The 18,609-nt window shown below is 37.4% G+C and overlaps 1 protein-coding gene and 1 long non-coding RNA gene across 2 annotated transcripts in view; one reads left to right on the top strand and one right to left on the bottom strand.

Annotated features, from left to right (window-relative positions):
• The window catches only part of LOC125854468 (uncharacterized), a 175,191-nt gene that overhangs the window by 122,895 nt on the left and 33,687 nt on the right, over positions 1-18,609 (bottom strand). The gene's annotated exons all lie outside the window — the stretch shown is intronic.
• On the top strand, positions 1,284-2,261 carry LOC125854467 (trimethyltridecatetraene synthase-like). The gene has a single exon (XM_049534021.1). The coding sequence runs from the start codon at positions 1,306-1,308 to the stop codon at positions 2,254-2,256; it is 951 nt and encodes a 316-aa protein (XP_049389978.1). The 5' UTR covers positions 1,284-1,305; the 3' UTR covers positions 2,257-2,261.

Below are 18,609 nucleotides of genomic sequence, written 5' to 3'. Positions count from 1 at the left end.
AATTCACCAAATTAATTAGCCATGAATATTAAGTTGACAAAGCTAAATCCTTATATTTTCTTTGATTATTAACAATCGTGGCAATAACAATCTAAATAGCTACAATTTTACTGCTACAATAAAATTTTGTAGTTAATTATAACTTATTTGCTACGCAATAAAAGTAATTGTAGCAATAGTAACCCTTTAGCCATAATAAGTTATTTGAAACAAAATATTGTGGCTAAATAAATAATTTTTCTTCAAGTTATAAAATGACGTGTCAATAGTTAAATGAAATAGCCATAGAGTTTTTGCTATAGTAAAATTTNNTCGCAACAGCAAATCCGACCAAAGTTGGGATATTTTTCAGACCCTTATCCCTTTTATTTACATATGAAATAAATGGCTAGAGTATATAAATATGGGTTATTTTAACAAAGTATAAACTTATGAATCAATTTTTATATTTGAAAAATCTCAAATCATGATTTTTGAAAAATATGAAATTTCATCTACTGATATGAAATCATGATATGAAATCAGTATATCTAAATACTAATTTCATATCGTGATATGATACTTGCAATAGTCGAACGCCTACTAAATATCTCATGTATGTACATACAATTGGGCATCATCTTTGAAAGTTGATTTGTGTGGAGAGAACGCAACGAATTTAGAGGAGGACAGTGATAAGACTTATGCTACGTCGTACTTTTTTGTGATTGAATTTACAATCATTCAAATATTATTTTTCACCGAAAAAAAAATAACGAGACTTATTATTTAGGATAATCATTAATCTGGAAAATGACAAAATAAAGATACTTTATATAATTTCTAAGAATTTTAATATATACGCACGTAACATTAACTTGACAAAATAAATAAATTTTATATTATCTATGCATAGAAGTTCAATTTAATATTTAGTAGTTTTTCAAAATGATGCTTAAACTCTATTATGCCATTCTTGTCTTACTTTTACCCCTTAGATCCATATTAAGTGATATTTTTTGCTTGAACTCACCCTTTAATAAAATGTCTTTATGCTTATAATAAAATAGTAAGGAGTAATTTTACTAACTTTATCTTTAATTAAACCATACCTATATATATCTTTTCTTAGTCACTTTAACAAAATAGGCTAAATTTGAAAGAAAATAATTACCGTAATATATTATTGATAATGTGAAATACCGTTTATTTTGAATAACATTCCGAAGGTAAAAAATTACCACTTAAAGCAAGTTGCCTTATAAATATTCCTCAAACTTTCTTGAATTATTATATCTATTCAACTTCAGTCACTTAATATCAAAGATGGAGATCTCTTGGGTTTTCATAGTGTTTGGGTCATGGCTACTAGCATTAGCTTTTGTCTTAAAATTATTCAACCATCCGAAAAGGAAACTACCACCAGGTCCAAAGCCATGGCCAATTATTGGCAATTTGAACCTCCTTGGTTCACTCCCACATGAGTCTTTGCACCATCTTTCACAAAAATATGGAGATTTAATGCTACTAAAGTTCGGTTCAAAGCCTGTTTTGGTAGCATCATCTCCAGAAATGGCTAAAGAGATATTGAAAACACATGATGCTATCTTTGCATCTCGTCCCGCATTAGCTGCTGGTAAGTACACTAGTTTTAACTACTCAGACATGACATGGGCACCTTACGGTGCATATTGGCGTCAAGCTAGAAAAATTTACCTAACTGAGATATTTAGTCCCAAGAGGCTTGATTCATTGGAGTATATTCGTATTGAGGAAAGACAAACTTTAATTTCTCGTCTTTTTCCTCACTCAGGAAAGCCAATTTTTCTTAGAGACCATTTACCTCGATTTACTCTTAGTACTATAAGTAGGTTGGTTATGAGTGACAAATATTGTAGTGATCAGTCAAACTCAGATACTTCATCAATAGTAACACTTGAAAGATTGCAATGGATGTTGGATGAGTGGTTTGTTCTAGGTGGGGTGATTAATCTCGGAGATTGGATACCTTGGCTTAGTTGGTTTGACTTGCAAGGATACGTAAAGCGAATGAAGGCCTTAGGGAAGAATTTCACAGAATTTTACAAATATGTACTTGACGATCACAACACAATAAAGATGCAAAAAGCAGGGGATTTTGTTCCCAAGGATATGGTTGATGCTCTGTTGCACCTTGCTGATGACCCTAATCTTGAAGTTCAGCTTACTTCTGATCGCATGATGGGACTAATGCATGTAAGTTCTGTTATTTCCGATACAAGTAGAATATTTTCTTAATTTGTTGTTGATACTTGGTAATTTTGCTATATATCAATGTTAGGATTTGATAGCTGGTGGAACAGATACTTCAGCAACAACAATAGAATGGGCATTTCAAGAACTTTTGAGGCGACCAAACATCATGGACAAGGCACACCAAGAACTTGACAGAGTCATTGGAAAAGAACGATGGGTAGAAGAAGAGGACTTCTCTAAGCTACCTTATATAGATGCCATAATTAAAGAGACATTTAGACTTCACCCTTTAAGTGCATTGCTTCCTCCTCATTACTCCATTGAGGATTGTAATGTTGCTGGTTATGACATACCAAAAGGGACAAATGTTTTTGTAAACGCATGATCTTTAGGAAGAAATTCAAAGTATTGGGACAGGGCAGAAGAGTTCATTCCAGAAAGATTCATAGAAAATAGCATAGATATAAAAGGGCAAAATTTCGCGTTGTTGCCATTTAGTTCTGGAAGGAGAAGGTGCCCGGGGTATAGCCTTGGTATGAAGGTTGTTCGAACAACAATGGCTAATTTGTTGCATGGATTCAATTGGAAATTAACAGGAGATATAAGCATGGAGGAGATTTATGGATTGACTGTACACCCAAAAAAGCCGATATCTTTGATCATGGAACCAAGACTTCCCCTACCTCTTTATTAGTCCTTGACTTAGATTTTAGTTTTATACTTTTATTTTTGGTTGTCTCAAACTCTCAATTATTCTACAATGTGTCAGTATTTGTTTTTGAGCAAGATGCTATTGTTCATTTAGTGTTTCACCTTGTTTCCAAGTATTCAGTGATTTTTTTGTGTCAAATCTTATTAGTTAAACCAGTAAGCCATTATCTTAATGATTTTATAACGATTTAGCATGTCTAGAAATCGATAGCCAATATCTTGATTCGATAAACTTCAAGACCAAACCGAACCAACCAAGCATCTATGCCCGCCACAAATCGTATGATTAAAACGTGATTTGTAAGAGTGTACAAATAGAGTACTCTTTTCCTAAAATATTGAGATTAACAACAACTTCCTCCTAACCTTATTGTCCTTATTAGTTATAGATGAATCAAAGTAGTACTTGTTGAAGTTGAAAAAAACTACTACTACTACTTGTCAATGTGCCTATTAATTAGAGGACTTGGAAACAATAATCTAAACAGCCAACTTTTGACTTACACAAGTGGGCTATCCAAGTCTGTCCACATTTTTATGTCTAATCTCTTTAGGGAAAATTGTATGAAGTAGTAAATTATTAATTTAAATTAAATGTTATAGCTATAGTTTATTTTAATTGTAATTCACAGCAAATGTCCCCTTTTTTATGTCATCTGATTTGATATACAATTAGCTATTTTTGGTATACAATTAACCATTTTATACATTTCGGTATAAAATATATAAAATGTGTTTTTGTCTGTATAAAGCGAGAGAAAAGTGTATATGCAAATACAAATACATATATTTTCGTCATATATACTTATAATTATACAAATACAGATCTTATTATACAAATTACAATGTATAAATAAATTTATACAAAACTGAAGAATTTGTATAAAATTGGATGTTTGTAGCGAATTATACAAATCAAAAGCTCCATAACAAACATAAAATTTGATATGGTGCGCAATTATGCAAACTATATCTATAACATACAAATATGATTTTTATATTTGCTATATGTGAAAGTTGCTCATCTTTTTATTAGACGTTTGTTTGTCTTTCACGGTATTCAAGCCTGATTTTTTTATAAGACGTGTGGCTTATGTGATACTCATACCTTATCTTCTTATTAGACGTGTGATATTTGCAATACTTATGCCTAATCTTCTTATTAGATATGTGATTTTTGTGGTACTCTTGTTCAATCTTCTTATTAGACGTGTGACTTCAACCGTAACTTTATCTTTTTTCTCTATTAAGAATTGTTGATTCGCAGACAAACTTATAACGGGATTATAATGCAAGAATTGTCATACCAAAATTAATAATTCTGAAATATTATTATCTCATATATTATAAGAGACGTACAAAATATTACTCTCCACGAGAACTACTCAATATTTCAGTATAACGTCTGAATTATTATTTTTTCTTTGCCTTAAGTTAACCTAGCTACATCCATCGTTATGGTAGTTTTAGCCAAAAAAGATATTAGGTCAAGTTTCTAGTGTGCCTAGGAAACCGTCATACAAATTGATTTTTTTTCATAAGATTCTNGGTCAGCCCATTTTTTAAGACAAAATTTTAGAAATAACAAACATAATACATATAATAAGGTTCTAAAGCTATAGTTTTGAATGTTGACACCTAATTTTGACCCTCCCCAATAAGAATTAACTTTCGGGCTTCTTAATTTCCAATGATTTGGGATAATTAGTTTTACAAAAATTCAAAAAAATATTTTTTTTTAGTTCAGAAGCAATTTTAGTCTTTTTTTTTTAGTTTTAAAACAATGTATATATTTTTATATAATTTTTGCATGTAATTATTACATTTTTTACGAACATTCAAAAAAATCATTTCAAGAAGATGTTACTTTTTTTTTAATGCTTTGTTAATTAGCTCACTTAATAGTAGTTTATATTTTTGAATCAATTATTTCACAAGTAAGTTAATTATTTTATTTTGTTAAGATTAAGAAGCTTGTAAATTAATTATATTAATTCAGCCTATTTAATTATTAGCCAAATTTGTCCAAATTAGCCAAGTTTGGCTATATTTGTAATTTTAAAATGGCTAATTTTGTAACTCATTTGGTCAAGTCTTAAATTACAAATCCAATCCCTTCCTTACAAATTATTTCAACCCTTTTAGGCCAGCTTTGGGCCTTAATTTCAGCAAAAAATCGGCCCAACTCCACTCCATATTTCCCAACGTTCCTTTTCAACTTTCAACAATTCCTTTTGTTTTCCTTCCAACCGCCCAGCCTATTTCCCCTGACCCATCCCACTCCCCAATCCCTCAAGAGCTTAGCACGTCAACAATAGTTGTACGCAGCAGTCCAACACGCAAAACAACAGCTTCCCCATCTTCTACAATGCGTGAACAACTCCAAAAGGATCTGTATGCGCCCATCTTCCTCACACGACTCAGGTGTCTTCCAGCAGTTCACAAAAAGAAATATCCAAATGGTGTGAAAACACGGAGATACATGCGAGCAGTGAGGAACACGTACAACAGGAGGCATCGTTGTTCCTTGTCTTATTCCTTAGACTCCCTCTTAAATTTTTACCCGTAGCAGCAAAAGCGACGCGAAATTCGTCCTGGCATCATGAGATCGCTCCACGTCGCGCCCCAAGGACGTTGAATCGATCCTAACCATTCGTCCCACCCTTTTCTCTTCCGAAATGGGTTGAAATTTTGGAAAAGGGTGTTTGTCCAAAAGGGTGAAAAGATTTTCGATTTTGAAATTGGGAATGGGATTTGAACATGAATTTTGGTCCTTTTTCCCTCCTTTTTTCGGAACCCTAATGATTTCCCCTCTATATAATTGCTTTATTCACTGTTGAAGGAGGGGAGATTTTTTTTTTTGGCCAAAAATTTTGAGTTAGAGAAAACTATTGGAGGAAAAGTTGGAGATTTTTTGGGCGAAATACAGAGAATAGTTTTAAGCAAAAATAGTTTAGATATACTTGAAATACTTTTCGGGATAGAGAACCTGCTCGGATTTCTGCTTAAGCTCCCTGTTCATTGTTCGTGTTCTGGTTCTCGCAATGGTAAAGTCATTCTTAGCTCGTTTGTCTTTGGTTCGTTGTCCCCAAAAAGGTAATACTCCATTTTTTATTTTGATTTCTTTCATCGTGAACTAACAGTTGCATAGTTCCATGGTTTGATGTTGTAGTGTTCCTGTTTAATTGATTTGAGAACTATATACTTTTTGACCGTAGCGAGTTATTCGAATGTTAGGATTTTGAGAACATCTTGACTTGGCGTCGGCTTTAATCAATGTTGTAACTTGTTTGTGGTTCAAAATGTTGTTGTTCCGTTTGTCTGAAGTTTTGATGTTTCCGTCTGATGTTGAGTTATTTCCTCCATGTTAAGGTCTTTTTCTCGCTGATATCTTTTATGGTTGGCTTTGAGATGTATTTCAATCTGAAAAGTTAAATAAATTATTGGTAGTAGTTAAGTTAGTGAGAAGTTTGAGCCTCTTACCATTCCTTTGCCTCCCTAGTTTCTAGCCTATTTCAAGTTGCAAATTATTTCCTACTCTTTAGCTGATTATATATTTTGTCTTGTTTTCTCTAAATTTGGCGTGTAGACTTAATATCTAATTAAGTATTCTAGGATTAGAATGAGGCATTGGTTATGTTTCATCTTAATTAGTTCGGGTTGATCCATGTTGTGTGATATTTTAAGTTTGAATAAATAAATTGCTCTCAATATATATCTTGTCCATTTTGATACTACCATGTGTTAGTCTTATTCTTGCCCTCATGGCATATTGACAACATAAAAAATGTTTATTGATTTTCTTTTATTCTATTGCAGTAACTTGCTAGCTTGTTCTAGTGTTACTATTTAATGAAAACTTTCAGTGTTTTGATTAAAGGTTGTCGGCTTAAATATCATTTAAAAAAAAAAAACTAATAGCATGCATTTATTATCTCTTACTTATTTGGTGGTTTAGTCATTTGGGTGCGACTGTCTCTTTTCCTTATTTATTAGTATGTTACCAAGCTGTCACACTGATGTGTTTATTGCCTCACTTGTTCACTTCTTCAAAATTTGTTGTTTTCCAGTATACCTCTTTATGATCTCCTTTATTGAATTATTTGTTAGTTTTCTTGAGTCAAGGTGTATATATGTCATAATTTGACGCTTTTCTTTATTTTTATTTCTATTTTTATTAGACTGTGTATTAATCATTTGCCCTTTTCTTTCGTTGCATGTGAAATTTGTTTGAGTTCACTATGAATCCATCCTCCTCCTTTACATTTCGAGAGAGCCATAAAGACTCCAAATTCCTCCTATCGAGTCAGCCGACAAGAAAATTTGAAGAACAGGTTCCTAAAAAATTGGCGTACAGGTCTCGGAGTTGAAAAAATATTGAAGCAGAACGGAGAATTGAAACGATTGGGCCAAATGCCCACTTAATTCCAAAGAGATGTATTTTGTTATTTTGGGCCCGAGCCCTCGTCATTTTATTTATTATTATTCTTGTTAGAATTTAGGAGAGGTGGTAAATTGGGCCTAAAGCCCAAAGGAAATAATATATTTCTTTCACGTTAGTTTAGGACAGGTGCATGTGACGTAAATGGACGAAATACCCAAAATGAAAATGGGCCCAAATACTAGCCTAGGCTGACAGGAAAACTAGATTTGGGCCCAAGTCTCCTTTCCTCTTTGCTTTAATGTGTTTGTTTATTTGCCGATATCTGTTACTTAGTTTTAAGGTTTTAAAAAAATTCAAATCTCCAAAAGACACCAATTTTGAATTAATTACTTAACTAAACTATTCATCTATTACTTGGCCTAATGAATAAATAAATAACTAAATAAGTTTAAAAATACTTCACTTAGATAATATTTCAATATTTTTCTGCCTGAAAATGGTTCTAACTATAAAAATTGTTCAATTCAAATTAAGTCAGATTATTTTAGCCAAATAATTAATTGCCGGATAACCGCGTATTAGCGGGCATTTCGGGTGCTTTCAAACCCTTCTTGAAATACTAATATGAATCTCGAACCCCTTTGAATATTTTCATTAGATTTCTATTTTGATCTTTTGAAAAAGTAGTTTTCTTGATTTTTCTTAAAAAAGAAGTGGCGACTCTTAAAACCAATCGAACCATATTTTCTTAATAAAATAGAATGACGACTCTATTGGGGACTTGAATGGCTCTAACTTTAAGATTAATTTATTTGGTTATGTGTTTTAACTGTCTACTTGTTTTGTTTATCGTATATATTGAACTGTTGCATTTATGGCATGACATACTCCGTCAAATGACATTTATTTTCCATGTAAAGGCCGATTATACGGGCCACAGTCGTTCGTTAACCAAATTGTTCTCGGGGAACCCTGACAAATGTAGTTGGCAACTGGATAGTCAACGGTCGTTAACTGTTCCAGCCCAAGTAGTTCGCTTGGGTCACCAATCCACTGTAAAGAAAACCTACTCTTAGTCAAACTAGGATAGAGCAAAACCAAATTCTTGAAATTTAACGCATTGGCCTAAGATGACCCAATACTCAAGGCGTATCAGGTCCATTAGAAAGACCACATTGAGTCCAAAGGGCCCACGGCCCGAATGGACGTTCATACTTACGTGTTTGAAAGATGTATACATTGTTTGACAAATTGTTGTGTCTTGGGTTTAGGAGTATCTAATTCTTTGTATGTTTTGTAGATGGCCAAACAACACTTGAGTTTCAAAATGGTCACCGAGACGTCAAACCTCCTCTGTGTATGGTGGTACAATCTCAATGCATATCAGAAAAGAGAACTTTCATTCATTTGGGTCATCTCCCATCAATAATGAATCTTAAAGTTTGTCCTAAGTTCATTGAGGTGGTCACTCGATTTTGGGATGATGAGATGATGGTGTTTCGCTTTAGAGATGTTGAAATGACACCTACTGTTGAAGAAATCAAAGATTGTCTAGACAACGTCGAATTGTGCCAGAAGAGGAAAAATCATCCAGATCATCACAGTTTGCTACCAGATAAGCCAACCAACAAAGAACTGAAGAACATGTTGTTACTGGTAAATGCAGACTGGCTAGACACCCCGAGTATTCTGTTTGTGAAATTCTACGAACGATGGAGACACGAGAACTATTATAAGAATTTTCCAAATGAGTTTCTTAATCGCAATAGTTGGAGTCAAACTCAAACCTAAGCATTTGCCATATGCCTTTTAGGGACAATGATATTCCCTCAAGACGAAGGGAACGAAATTGATACTCGGATTGTCATGGTAACTCACGCCATCTTTAAGGGTGTCGGTAAAAAGGGACAGGTTAAGAAATACTTCAACCTGGCCCCGATCATTTTGGCCGACATCTACCGATCTTTGAGTCAATGCAAAAATGGGTTTCCATTTTTTCAAGGGTGTAATATCTTGCTGCAGTGGTGGATGTCTAAACATCTAGTGAAGACATACGAGACTCAGGAGCAGAAATTGGCCGAACCATAAAAAGAAACCACCTCGACCACTACGAGTTCTATTTGAGCATCAACAAGCTCAAGATCCACAGCACGAGGGAAGCATGGGCTAAAGTCTTCCACGACATAAAAGATGGAAACGTACAATGGATGTTTCAAGATTTCATGTCAGAAAAAATAGTTGTTCAGGGGGCTAAGTGTCCTTTCCTAATCCTTCCTGGCATTAGAGAGGTACGACCCTACAACCCTAGTAGGATAATGCGGCAATTCGGCAAAAGACAAATTCTACCTTTCAAAGGAGACACTAGCTGCTATGTCTTTGACTACAACGGGTGCGACAAGATACCTAATGCCAAGAAAATTCTTGATGAATGGGCCAGGCGGGTCAATCTAAAGGAGAGCATGACCAAAGACAGATATGAAGTTGGGTATGTTGACGAATACAAAAAATGGTTGCAGGATTATCTATGTGGTACACTTGACCTAACGCCACGCACAGGCCGACAGATTGAAGATGTCCAAGTAAGGCTCCAAATCCAAGCCTACCACTTTCAACAGGAATGAGACCGAAGAGAGCAAGAGTTTCAACGTAGGGAGCGAGAATACATGCATAGGGAACAAGAGTTCCAACATCAAGAATATGAAAGCCAAAGGGCCTTAGCCTATGCCACACAAGAGTTAGCTAACGCAAGAGTCTGCCTGATACGTTTGGACTCGAACTTGGATGATCAGCTTAACACCCTCCAGGGCATATCGATGTCTTCCAAACCTGTGTTCGCCGAGCCGCATGTGATAACTAGCAAGTTCCTCATTCGTGAAGAAGTGGAAAAAGCAAAAGGAGGAGCAGGTCCTTCAGCCTTTTAGTTGTCTTATTCCCCTTTATGGGATTGATGTCATTATATTTGGAGTTTATCCCTTCCCTAAAAGATGTATCCCTTTTGATAACTTTGTAATGAATTCTCTAATTATGTATAAATCTTGTTTTGGGGGGTGCAACAATTTGTTTTAAATGGCGCAATACATCCTTCAAAATCGCTAGGCCTACCCTTGGCACAAAAGGGTCACATATCTGTTTAGGACACGATATATGCTTGTGTGCTTTAACTGTTTATATGGTTTTGTTGCTTTAAATGAGGATATTTTAGCCCACTACTTTCCAAAATTTTCTGGAAAAAAAATCTCTACAATACCAAATACAAGTCACTACCAAAAGTCCGACCAAAATTCCCCGAGTCTTGAGTTTCTTAGTTAAAATCAAATCCCACCACCAAATCTCAAACATTGCTCTGTCATCTCAGGAAAGGTAAAATTGCTGCTAAGATGGAAAAAGGTAAGAATGTCGAAGTGAAGACGACTGAGAAGGATTTAAGGATGAAACTGTGTCGATTCAAACAAGAGATTCAAGAGATGGGAGAAAGAAGAACAGAAGTGGAACTAGCCACCGCAGCTACGCAAGCCAAAAATGCAGCACTAGACGCGGAGTTAACGGCTAAGATGGCAAGATATGTTATCATGAACGAGGAGACGGTTGTTATACGAAAGGAACATGAAGTCTTCAACAATGATATAACCATGAGGCTTCAGAAAATACACGAAAAATGCTCTTTCTTCGGTCAAAAAGCCAATAGTGGCACCGAAGACACTCACCTTGGAGCTACTGAAGAAGATACTGAGGAGGAAATTGTCTATAGGCCTCCTCTCCAGGGACGGTGGAAAGAAGGGAATGAGAAAATCACCCCCGAAGCATATGAGTTTACCCTCCGTGATTAATGTGACAATCGAAAGAAAAATGGCTTGGATGGAGCCACATTTTATCTTTTAGGAGCTTTATTGTCTGTTTTTCACTTTCCTTGTAATCACCATAAATGAATGAATGAAAATGAAAATTTCCTTTGTATTCGAACTACGTAGAGTTTGAATTCTCCTTGCGAGATACGTAGGCAGCCTTTCAAGGCCCGGCCCCTATCTTTTTAAAATTTTCTTTTCCCTCTTTCATTCTACAAGGAAACATTGAATTCAGATCAACAGATGCCAGAAGATGTAGCAAGAAAACCTTAGTTTAACGTGATTCAACCTTTCTGAGTCACTAGCCTCAAAATAATACGAGCAAATTCCTACTTGTTCAAAAATAAGTCCCCATTATTCATGGGTTAAAATGTTCTCAAACAAAGCAACAATTATATGTTTATATGCCCTCTATGTGATATTCTACATTATTTGTCATGAATCAAAACTAACAGATTTGCTTTTGAGTTGTTTTCCTCTACATGTAGTTAGAACTGATATGTGTTGATAAGCTGGTTGAACACCCCTATTTTACAAGATCAAAAGGCCCTACAAATTCCTTCCCCAGTCAAAGTTCTCGGAAGGGCAAGTCAATAATGGGCGACAACGTCGAGGATACCGGCTTAACATATGTTGTTGTGGCTCAGTCTGTCATCGTTGATCAAAACGAGTTAATCGTGCAATTGATACAGCAAATCGCTGAGATGCGGGTCAAAATGCAGAAAAGGCAAGATTTGCCTACTTCAACTTTTGCTTTCAATGCTCCAGTAGATGGAAGGCCTCCACTTCACTTTCCTCTTTCAAGTGTGGAATAGGCTCAAAACCCACCCTCTATTCCTGCTCATAACCCCTATATCATCTACCTAACCTCCCAAAATCCCTATTATGCCTCCGTCTCTTATCAGACACCACCCCTCAAAATGCCAACCTCCAAGTACCACTTCCTCCCCAAAATGCCAACCTACAAACTGGTCCACCCCCTCAAAACCAAAACGTTAACAACCCGCAAGCTTCCCTCCATCACCAAAATCAACATACTAACCCCCAGACTTTCCATCAAAACTACCAAGCCACTCAAAATGCCCAAAGTCCCTTCATTATTTCACCCTTACCTCAGAAAGCCACTTTCCAAATCCCGGTCCCCAATAAGAATGATGACAATGGTTCTGAGCTCGACCATTACGAAGAGCGAGAGAGAGAGTAGAGATCGAAGGAAGAGACCGCCAAGCTGGATATGAAGCAAGAGATCCGAAAGGCCATGAAAGAGTTGCAGTGAATTCCTGAATTCATCGATTTGAGTTATGAGGTTTTATGCATTCATCCAAATTTGGACCTCTCGAAAGGGTTCAAGGTGCCAAAATTTAACGTTTTCGGAGGAATAGGGAACCCCTTAGCTCACCTGAGGGCCTACTGTAATCAACTCGTGGGAGTTGGAAGAGACGAAACTTTACTTATGCGGCTTTTTAGCCGAAGTCTGAGTGGAGAGGCTCTGGAGTGGTTTACATCTCATGAAACGAGACAGTGGCCTAGCTGGAATGCTCTGGCTAAGGACTTTATCGAATGATTCGCCTACAATATGGAGATCGTTCCTGATCGTTATTCCTTGGAAAAAATGAAGCAGAAATCAAATAAAAGTTATAGAGAATTTGCATACAGATGGAGAAAAGAAGCGGCTAGAGTTTGGCCTCCTATGTCTGAGAAAGAGATTGTCGAAGTATTTGTGCGAGTCCAAGAGCCCGAATATTATGATAGAATCACATTACTCGTTGGAGCAAAGTTTGCTGAGATAGTCAAAGTATGTGAGACTATCGAAGATGGATTGAGAACCGAAAAGATCGCCAATGTTGCTGCCTCGCTCGAATCCTCAGGTTTGTTTAAGAGGAAAAGAGAAGATGTGTCTTTCATCTCTTATGAGGGGAGGAAGACCCCAAGGAAATCCTCATCATACCAAGGTCATTCTCGACCTTCACAGAGTTCGTACCCGGTTTGTTATGCACAGGCTGATTACCAACATACCCCTACCCCCAGTTACCAAAATACCAATCCCCCCAGCTATCAAAATACTCCCCCTCCTAGCAACCAAACTCCCCCTTCGATTTACCAGACTCCACATCATCACTGTTGGAACATCACCACCAACTGTGCTAACGTTCAGGGAAATTACCATACTTCTCCCCCAACGTACCAAACCCCAGCTCCACTTTACCAAAATACCCCCTCGAACTACCAAGCTAAACAACCAAATTACCAAGCCCCCCAAGATATCAAGCCCCCCGTCTAAACGCTCCAATTTATCGTCAAATGCCTCATCCGCAACAAGGCAATTAAGATCCCCCCATCCTAGATTGGAGAAGAAGCATGCTAGAATTTTCACTCCGCTCATTGAAAGCTGAACAAAGTTGTTCGAGCGATTAACGCGGCAGGATATATTCATCCAGTGGAGCCCAAGTCAGTTGACACTAGCTCAAAGTTTTATATACCTGATCAGAGGTGCGCATACCACTCCAACAATGTTGGACATGATACCGAGGACTGTATCAACCTGAAGCATAAGATCCAAGACTTGATTGACCAAAATATGGTCTCTTTTCAGACAGTTGCGCCCAATGTCAATAGTAATCCTTTGCCAAATCATGGAGGCATCACTATCAATATGATAGAGACAGATGATGATTGGTGTGTGACAAAGGCAATAGTTTTGATTGCTCCTTATGAACTGGAAAGGGTTGTAGCTTCATTGAGCATTAGAGAGAAGAAAGAGTTTGTGATTTTGACACCCAAGAAGGTTGTTGCCTTGGTGCTGAGAGAAACTCTTGCCCGACCAAAGTTTGTGAATGAAACAGTTGTTACCCAGGGTATGACCAGATCCGGCAGGTATTACCTACCAGAAGAGCTGACCCAGGGTGTGCAGAAAAAGAATCAGTCTAAATGGCCAATTAGTAAAGCCAAAGAATAAGAGTTTTGGAGAAAAACGCAGCTAAAAGATTATTCGATTGTGAAACATCTAGAAAAGACGCCGGCTCAGATTTTTGTGTGGGCCTTATTGATGAGTTCGTAATTGCATAGGCAGGTTCTATGAAGGCTCTGGATGACACTTATGTGTCCGTGAGCACCAACAGTGGCAATCTAGCAGCCATGATAAACCAGGTCATTCGAGGACACCGAATCAGTTTTTGTGATGAAGAGTTGCCCTTTGAAGGCATGATGCACAACAAAGCTCTACACGTCACCACTATGTGTTGAGACAAAATAATAAATCGTGTCTTGGTCGATGACGGATCCGGTCTTAATATTTGCCTACTTTCAACTCTGAGGCAGCTGAAATTCAACTTGGGAAAGTTTCACCAAAACTAAGTCAATGTGAGGGCTTTTGATGAAGTGCAAAGAGACGCATTGGGTGCAGTAAACTTGGATATTCAGGTGGGTCCTGCAGAATTCAACGTGGAGTTCTAGGTGCTAGATATCAACACTAGTTACAATTTGCTTCTAGGAAGACCGTTTATCCATATGACTGGGGCTGTGCCATCTACCCTTCATCAACTAATTAAATTTGTTTGGAAGGACCAAGAATTGGCCATTTATGGTGAAGGGAGTCATTCCAATGAGTATACACCGATCGTTGATGATGTCTCTCGAGGTTATGATTTCTACACGGTGGAGCTGGTAAATGCCATCGGTAATGACTTGGCTCCACAGCCTCCTATGCCTTCTGTGTACAAGATGATTGTTATTGTCATGCTTCAGAATAGTTTCGAACCAGGTTTCGGGTTGGGGAAGCATTTCCAAAGAATTGTCGAGCCTATCCAAATCCCCGCCAAATGAGCAAAATTTGGTTTGGGGTATGCCCCCACAGATGATGAAGCAGAGATAAAGAATAAGAGTGTTGATCAAGCATTGACCAAGCCTATTCCTCATCTGTACCAGTCATTCCCGGTGCGAGAATATGTCAATGATGATGGTCTCGGGGAAGGAATTTGGGGTCTTTTTGAGGAGATCGATACGGTCATCGAGGAAGAAGTTGGGACATCAGGCATCCGTGATGTAGAACCTGAGGAGCAATTGCAAAATTGGACCTTCATACCACTCCTGATTTCCCGCTCATCTGGCTAGAAAGGACATGTGTTTAATTTGTTTTTAAAATCGGTGGTAGTCCAGAAGAGGCCCGAGACCAACCCTTTATGCAATTTTTATTTGTTTGAAGTTTTTAAATTTCCTTGTGATGTTTAAAAAGGCAAAACGGCCCTTGGCCGTGGCCAAAGTTAGTTCTGGATTTTCAATTTAAATGAAAGCCTCTGTTATCAAAATATGTTTACTTATCAGTTTATATTTTACTTTCCTAGTTTTATTTGTTTATGATTTTAGTAATATTAATTTCAAACCTGCCAATTTCATGTCATGTCATGAACCGAGTGAACGAAATGAGGCAAGTGATGACAAATGCAAGGAATATGAAGAAGAAAATTAGGTACCCGAATATGTTGCCTAAGAGTTTCGACAATTTGAGAATCAACACAAGCCTAATTTGGAAGAAACTAAGACTGTGAATCTCGGAGATGAAGAATCTGATTGAAGCTCAAAGAACGGACCTGGTTCATTTGCTTAGAGAATACATTGATGTATTTGCATGGTCTTACAGAGATATTCCAGGGATGAGTACGAATATGGTGTCCCATAAGTTACCGATCAATCCAGATTTCAATCCAGTAAAACAAAAGACTCGAAAATTCAAGCCTAAGTTGAGTTTAAAGATCAAAGAGGAGATTACCAAACAGATCGAGTCTCAAGTAGTGGAAGTGACGCAATATTCGACTTGGTTAGCCAACGCTGTTTTGGTTGCTAAGAAAGATGGAAAGATCAGAATTTGTGTTGACTATAGAGATCTCAACAAAGCAAGTCCGAAAGATAATTTTCCATTGCCAAACATTCAGATTCTCATTGATAAATGTGTTAAGCATAAAATGCAATCGTTTGTGGATTGTTATACGGCTTACCACCAAATCCTAATGGATGAAGAAAATGTAGAGAAGACAACTTTCATTACGCCTTGGGGTGTATATCATTATCGGGTGATGCCGTTTGGTCTCAAAAATGTCGTTGCTACTTATATAATGGCTATGACGACCACCTTTCATGATATGATTCATAAGGACATCGAGGTGTACATAAATGATGTCATAATTAAGTCCCGCGAGAGTTCAGATCACTTGACTCACTTGAGGAAATTTTTTGATCATCTACGCCGATACAATCTGAAGCTAAATCCCACTAAATGTCCTTTGGGAGTGCCAGCCGGAAAATTGTTGGGATTCATAGTTAGCAGAAGAGGCATTGAACTTGATCCTTCCAAGATCAAAGTTATTCAAGAGTTACCTCCTCCGAAGACCAAGAAAGCGGTGATGAGTTTTCTTGGAAGGTTGAACTACATCAGTCGATTTATAGCTCAGTTCACCGTGGTGTGTGAGCCAATCTTTAAGTTGTTGAAAAAAGATGTCTTGACCAAGTGGACCAAAGAATGTCAAACAGCTTTTGATGCCATCAAGAACTATTTTTCCAATCCACCGGTATTGGTTCCTCCACGCGAAGGAAGTCCACTATTGTTGTATCTATCTGTCTCGAATAACGCATTTGGATGCGTTCTTGGTCAACACAATGAAACTAGGAAGAAGGAGCGAGCCATTTATTATTTGAGCAAGAAATTCACTCCATATGAGGCTGTTACACTCTTTTGGAGAGGACATGTTGTGCTTTGACCTGGATTGCTCAGAAGTTGAGACATTATTTGGCTTCTTATACCACATACCTAATTTCCATGATGGACCCGTTGAAGCATATTTTCCAAAAGGTAATACCAGCCGGGAAGTTGGCTAAATGGCAAATGTTTTTGAGTGAGTTTGACATTTTGTTTGTGACCCAGAAGGCAATAAAAGCACAAGCCTTGGCTGATCATCTTGCGGAGAATCCAGTCGATGAGGAGTATGAACCGCTCAAGACTTATTTTCCCGACGAGGAAGTTTCATTTGTGGGTGAAGATATTTCTGAAGCATACCCTGGTTGGAGAGTGTTCTTTGATGGAGCGGCAAATCACCAAGGGAAAGGTATCGGAGCAGTTTTAGTGTCAGAATCTGGTCAGCACTATCCTATGGAGGCTAAACTCCGATTTGATTACACGAACAACATGACTGAGTATGAAGTTTGTATCCTCGATTTGAAGATGGTCATCGCCATGAATGTTCATGAGCTTCTGGTCATTGGAGATTCAGACTTACTGATCACCAAGTTCAAGGAGAATGGGCCGTGAAAAACCTGAAGATCACATCGTATGTACACTATATACAGAAGTTGTGTAAAAAGTTCTGCAAGATTGAGTTGAGACACACTCCCAGGACACAGAATGAGTTGGCCGATGCTCTTGCCTCCATTGCCTCAATGATTAAACATTACACGAACAACATAGCTGAGTATGAAACTTGTATCCTCAATTTGAAGATGGCCATCGCCATGAATGTTCATAAGCTTCTGGTCATTGGAGATTCAGACTTGCTGATCACCAAGTTCAAGGAGAATGGGCCGTGAAAAAACTGAAGATCACACCGTATGTACATATATACAGAAGTTGTGTAAAAAGTTCTGCAAGATTGAGTTCAGACACACTCCTAGGACACAGAATGAGTTGGCCGATGCTCTTGCCACCATTGCCTCAATGATTAAACATCCAGATACAAGTTATATTGATACTTTAGATATAGAGGTAAAAGTGCAGCATGTTCATTGTTCACATGTTGAAGCGGAACCAGATAGTTTGCCTTGGTATTTTGACATCAAAAAGTATTTAGAGACCAGGACTTATCCTGAGAATGCAACGTTTAACCAGAAGAAGTCGTTACGTCGTATGGCCCTTAATTTCTTTAAAAGCGGGGAAATTCTGTATAGGAGGACTCTAGATTTAGGTCTTCTCAAATGTGTTGATGCTAGTGAAGCAACGAAGATTCTGGAATAGATACATGTCGGAGTTTGTGGTACGCACATAAATGGGCTCACTTTGGCAAGGAAGATCCTTGGAGCTGGCTACTTTTGGATGACTATGGAGCATGATTGTTGCATGTTTGTGCAAAAATGTCATAAATGTCAAGTGCATGGTGATTTGATTTGAGTGCCGCCTCACGAACTTAATGTTATGAGTTCACCTTGGCCGTTTGTAGCTTGGGGCATGGATGTCATTGGCCCAATAGAGTCAGCCGCCTCTAAGGAACACAGATTCATTTTAGTTGCTATTGACTACTTCACCAAGTGGGTGGAAGCAGCTCCATATAAGTCGGTGACCAAAAAGGTTCTAGCTGATTTTGTTTGCAACAATTTGATATGTAAGTTTGGAGTGTCAGAATCCATCATTACTGATAATGGACCGAACCTCAACAGTCACTTGATGAGAGAAATATGTGAACAATTCAAGATAACTCA

Source organism: Solanum stenotomum, chromosome 2, assembly GCF_019186545.1.
Source record: "Solanum stenotomum isolate F172 chromosome 2, ASM1918654v1, whole genome shotgun sequence".
Classification (NCBI taxonomy): Eukaryota; Viridiplantae; Streptophyta; class Magnoliopsida; order Solanales; family Solanaceae; genus Solanum; species Solanum stenotomum.
This window is presented reverse-complemented; position numbering and strand designations above follow the sequence as displayed.

Excerpts from the sequence above, each read along its gene's own strand:
- LOC125854467 (XM_049534021.1), top strand. The coding sequence starts at position 1,306 with ATGGAGATCTCTTGGGTTTTCATAGTGTTTGGGTCATGGCTACTAGCA.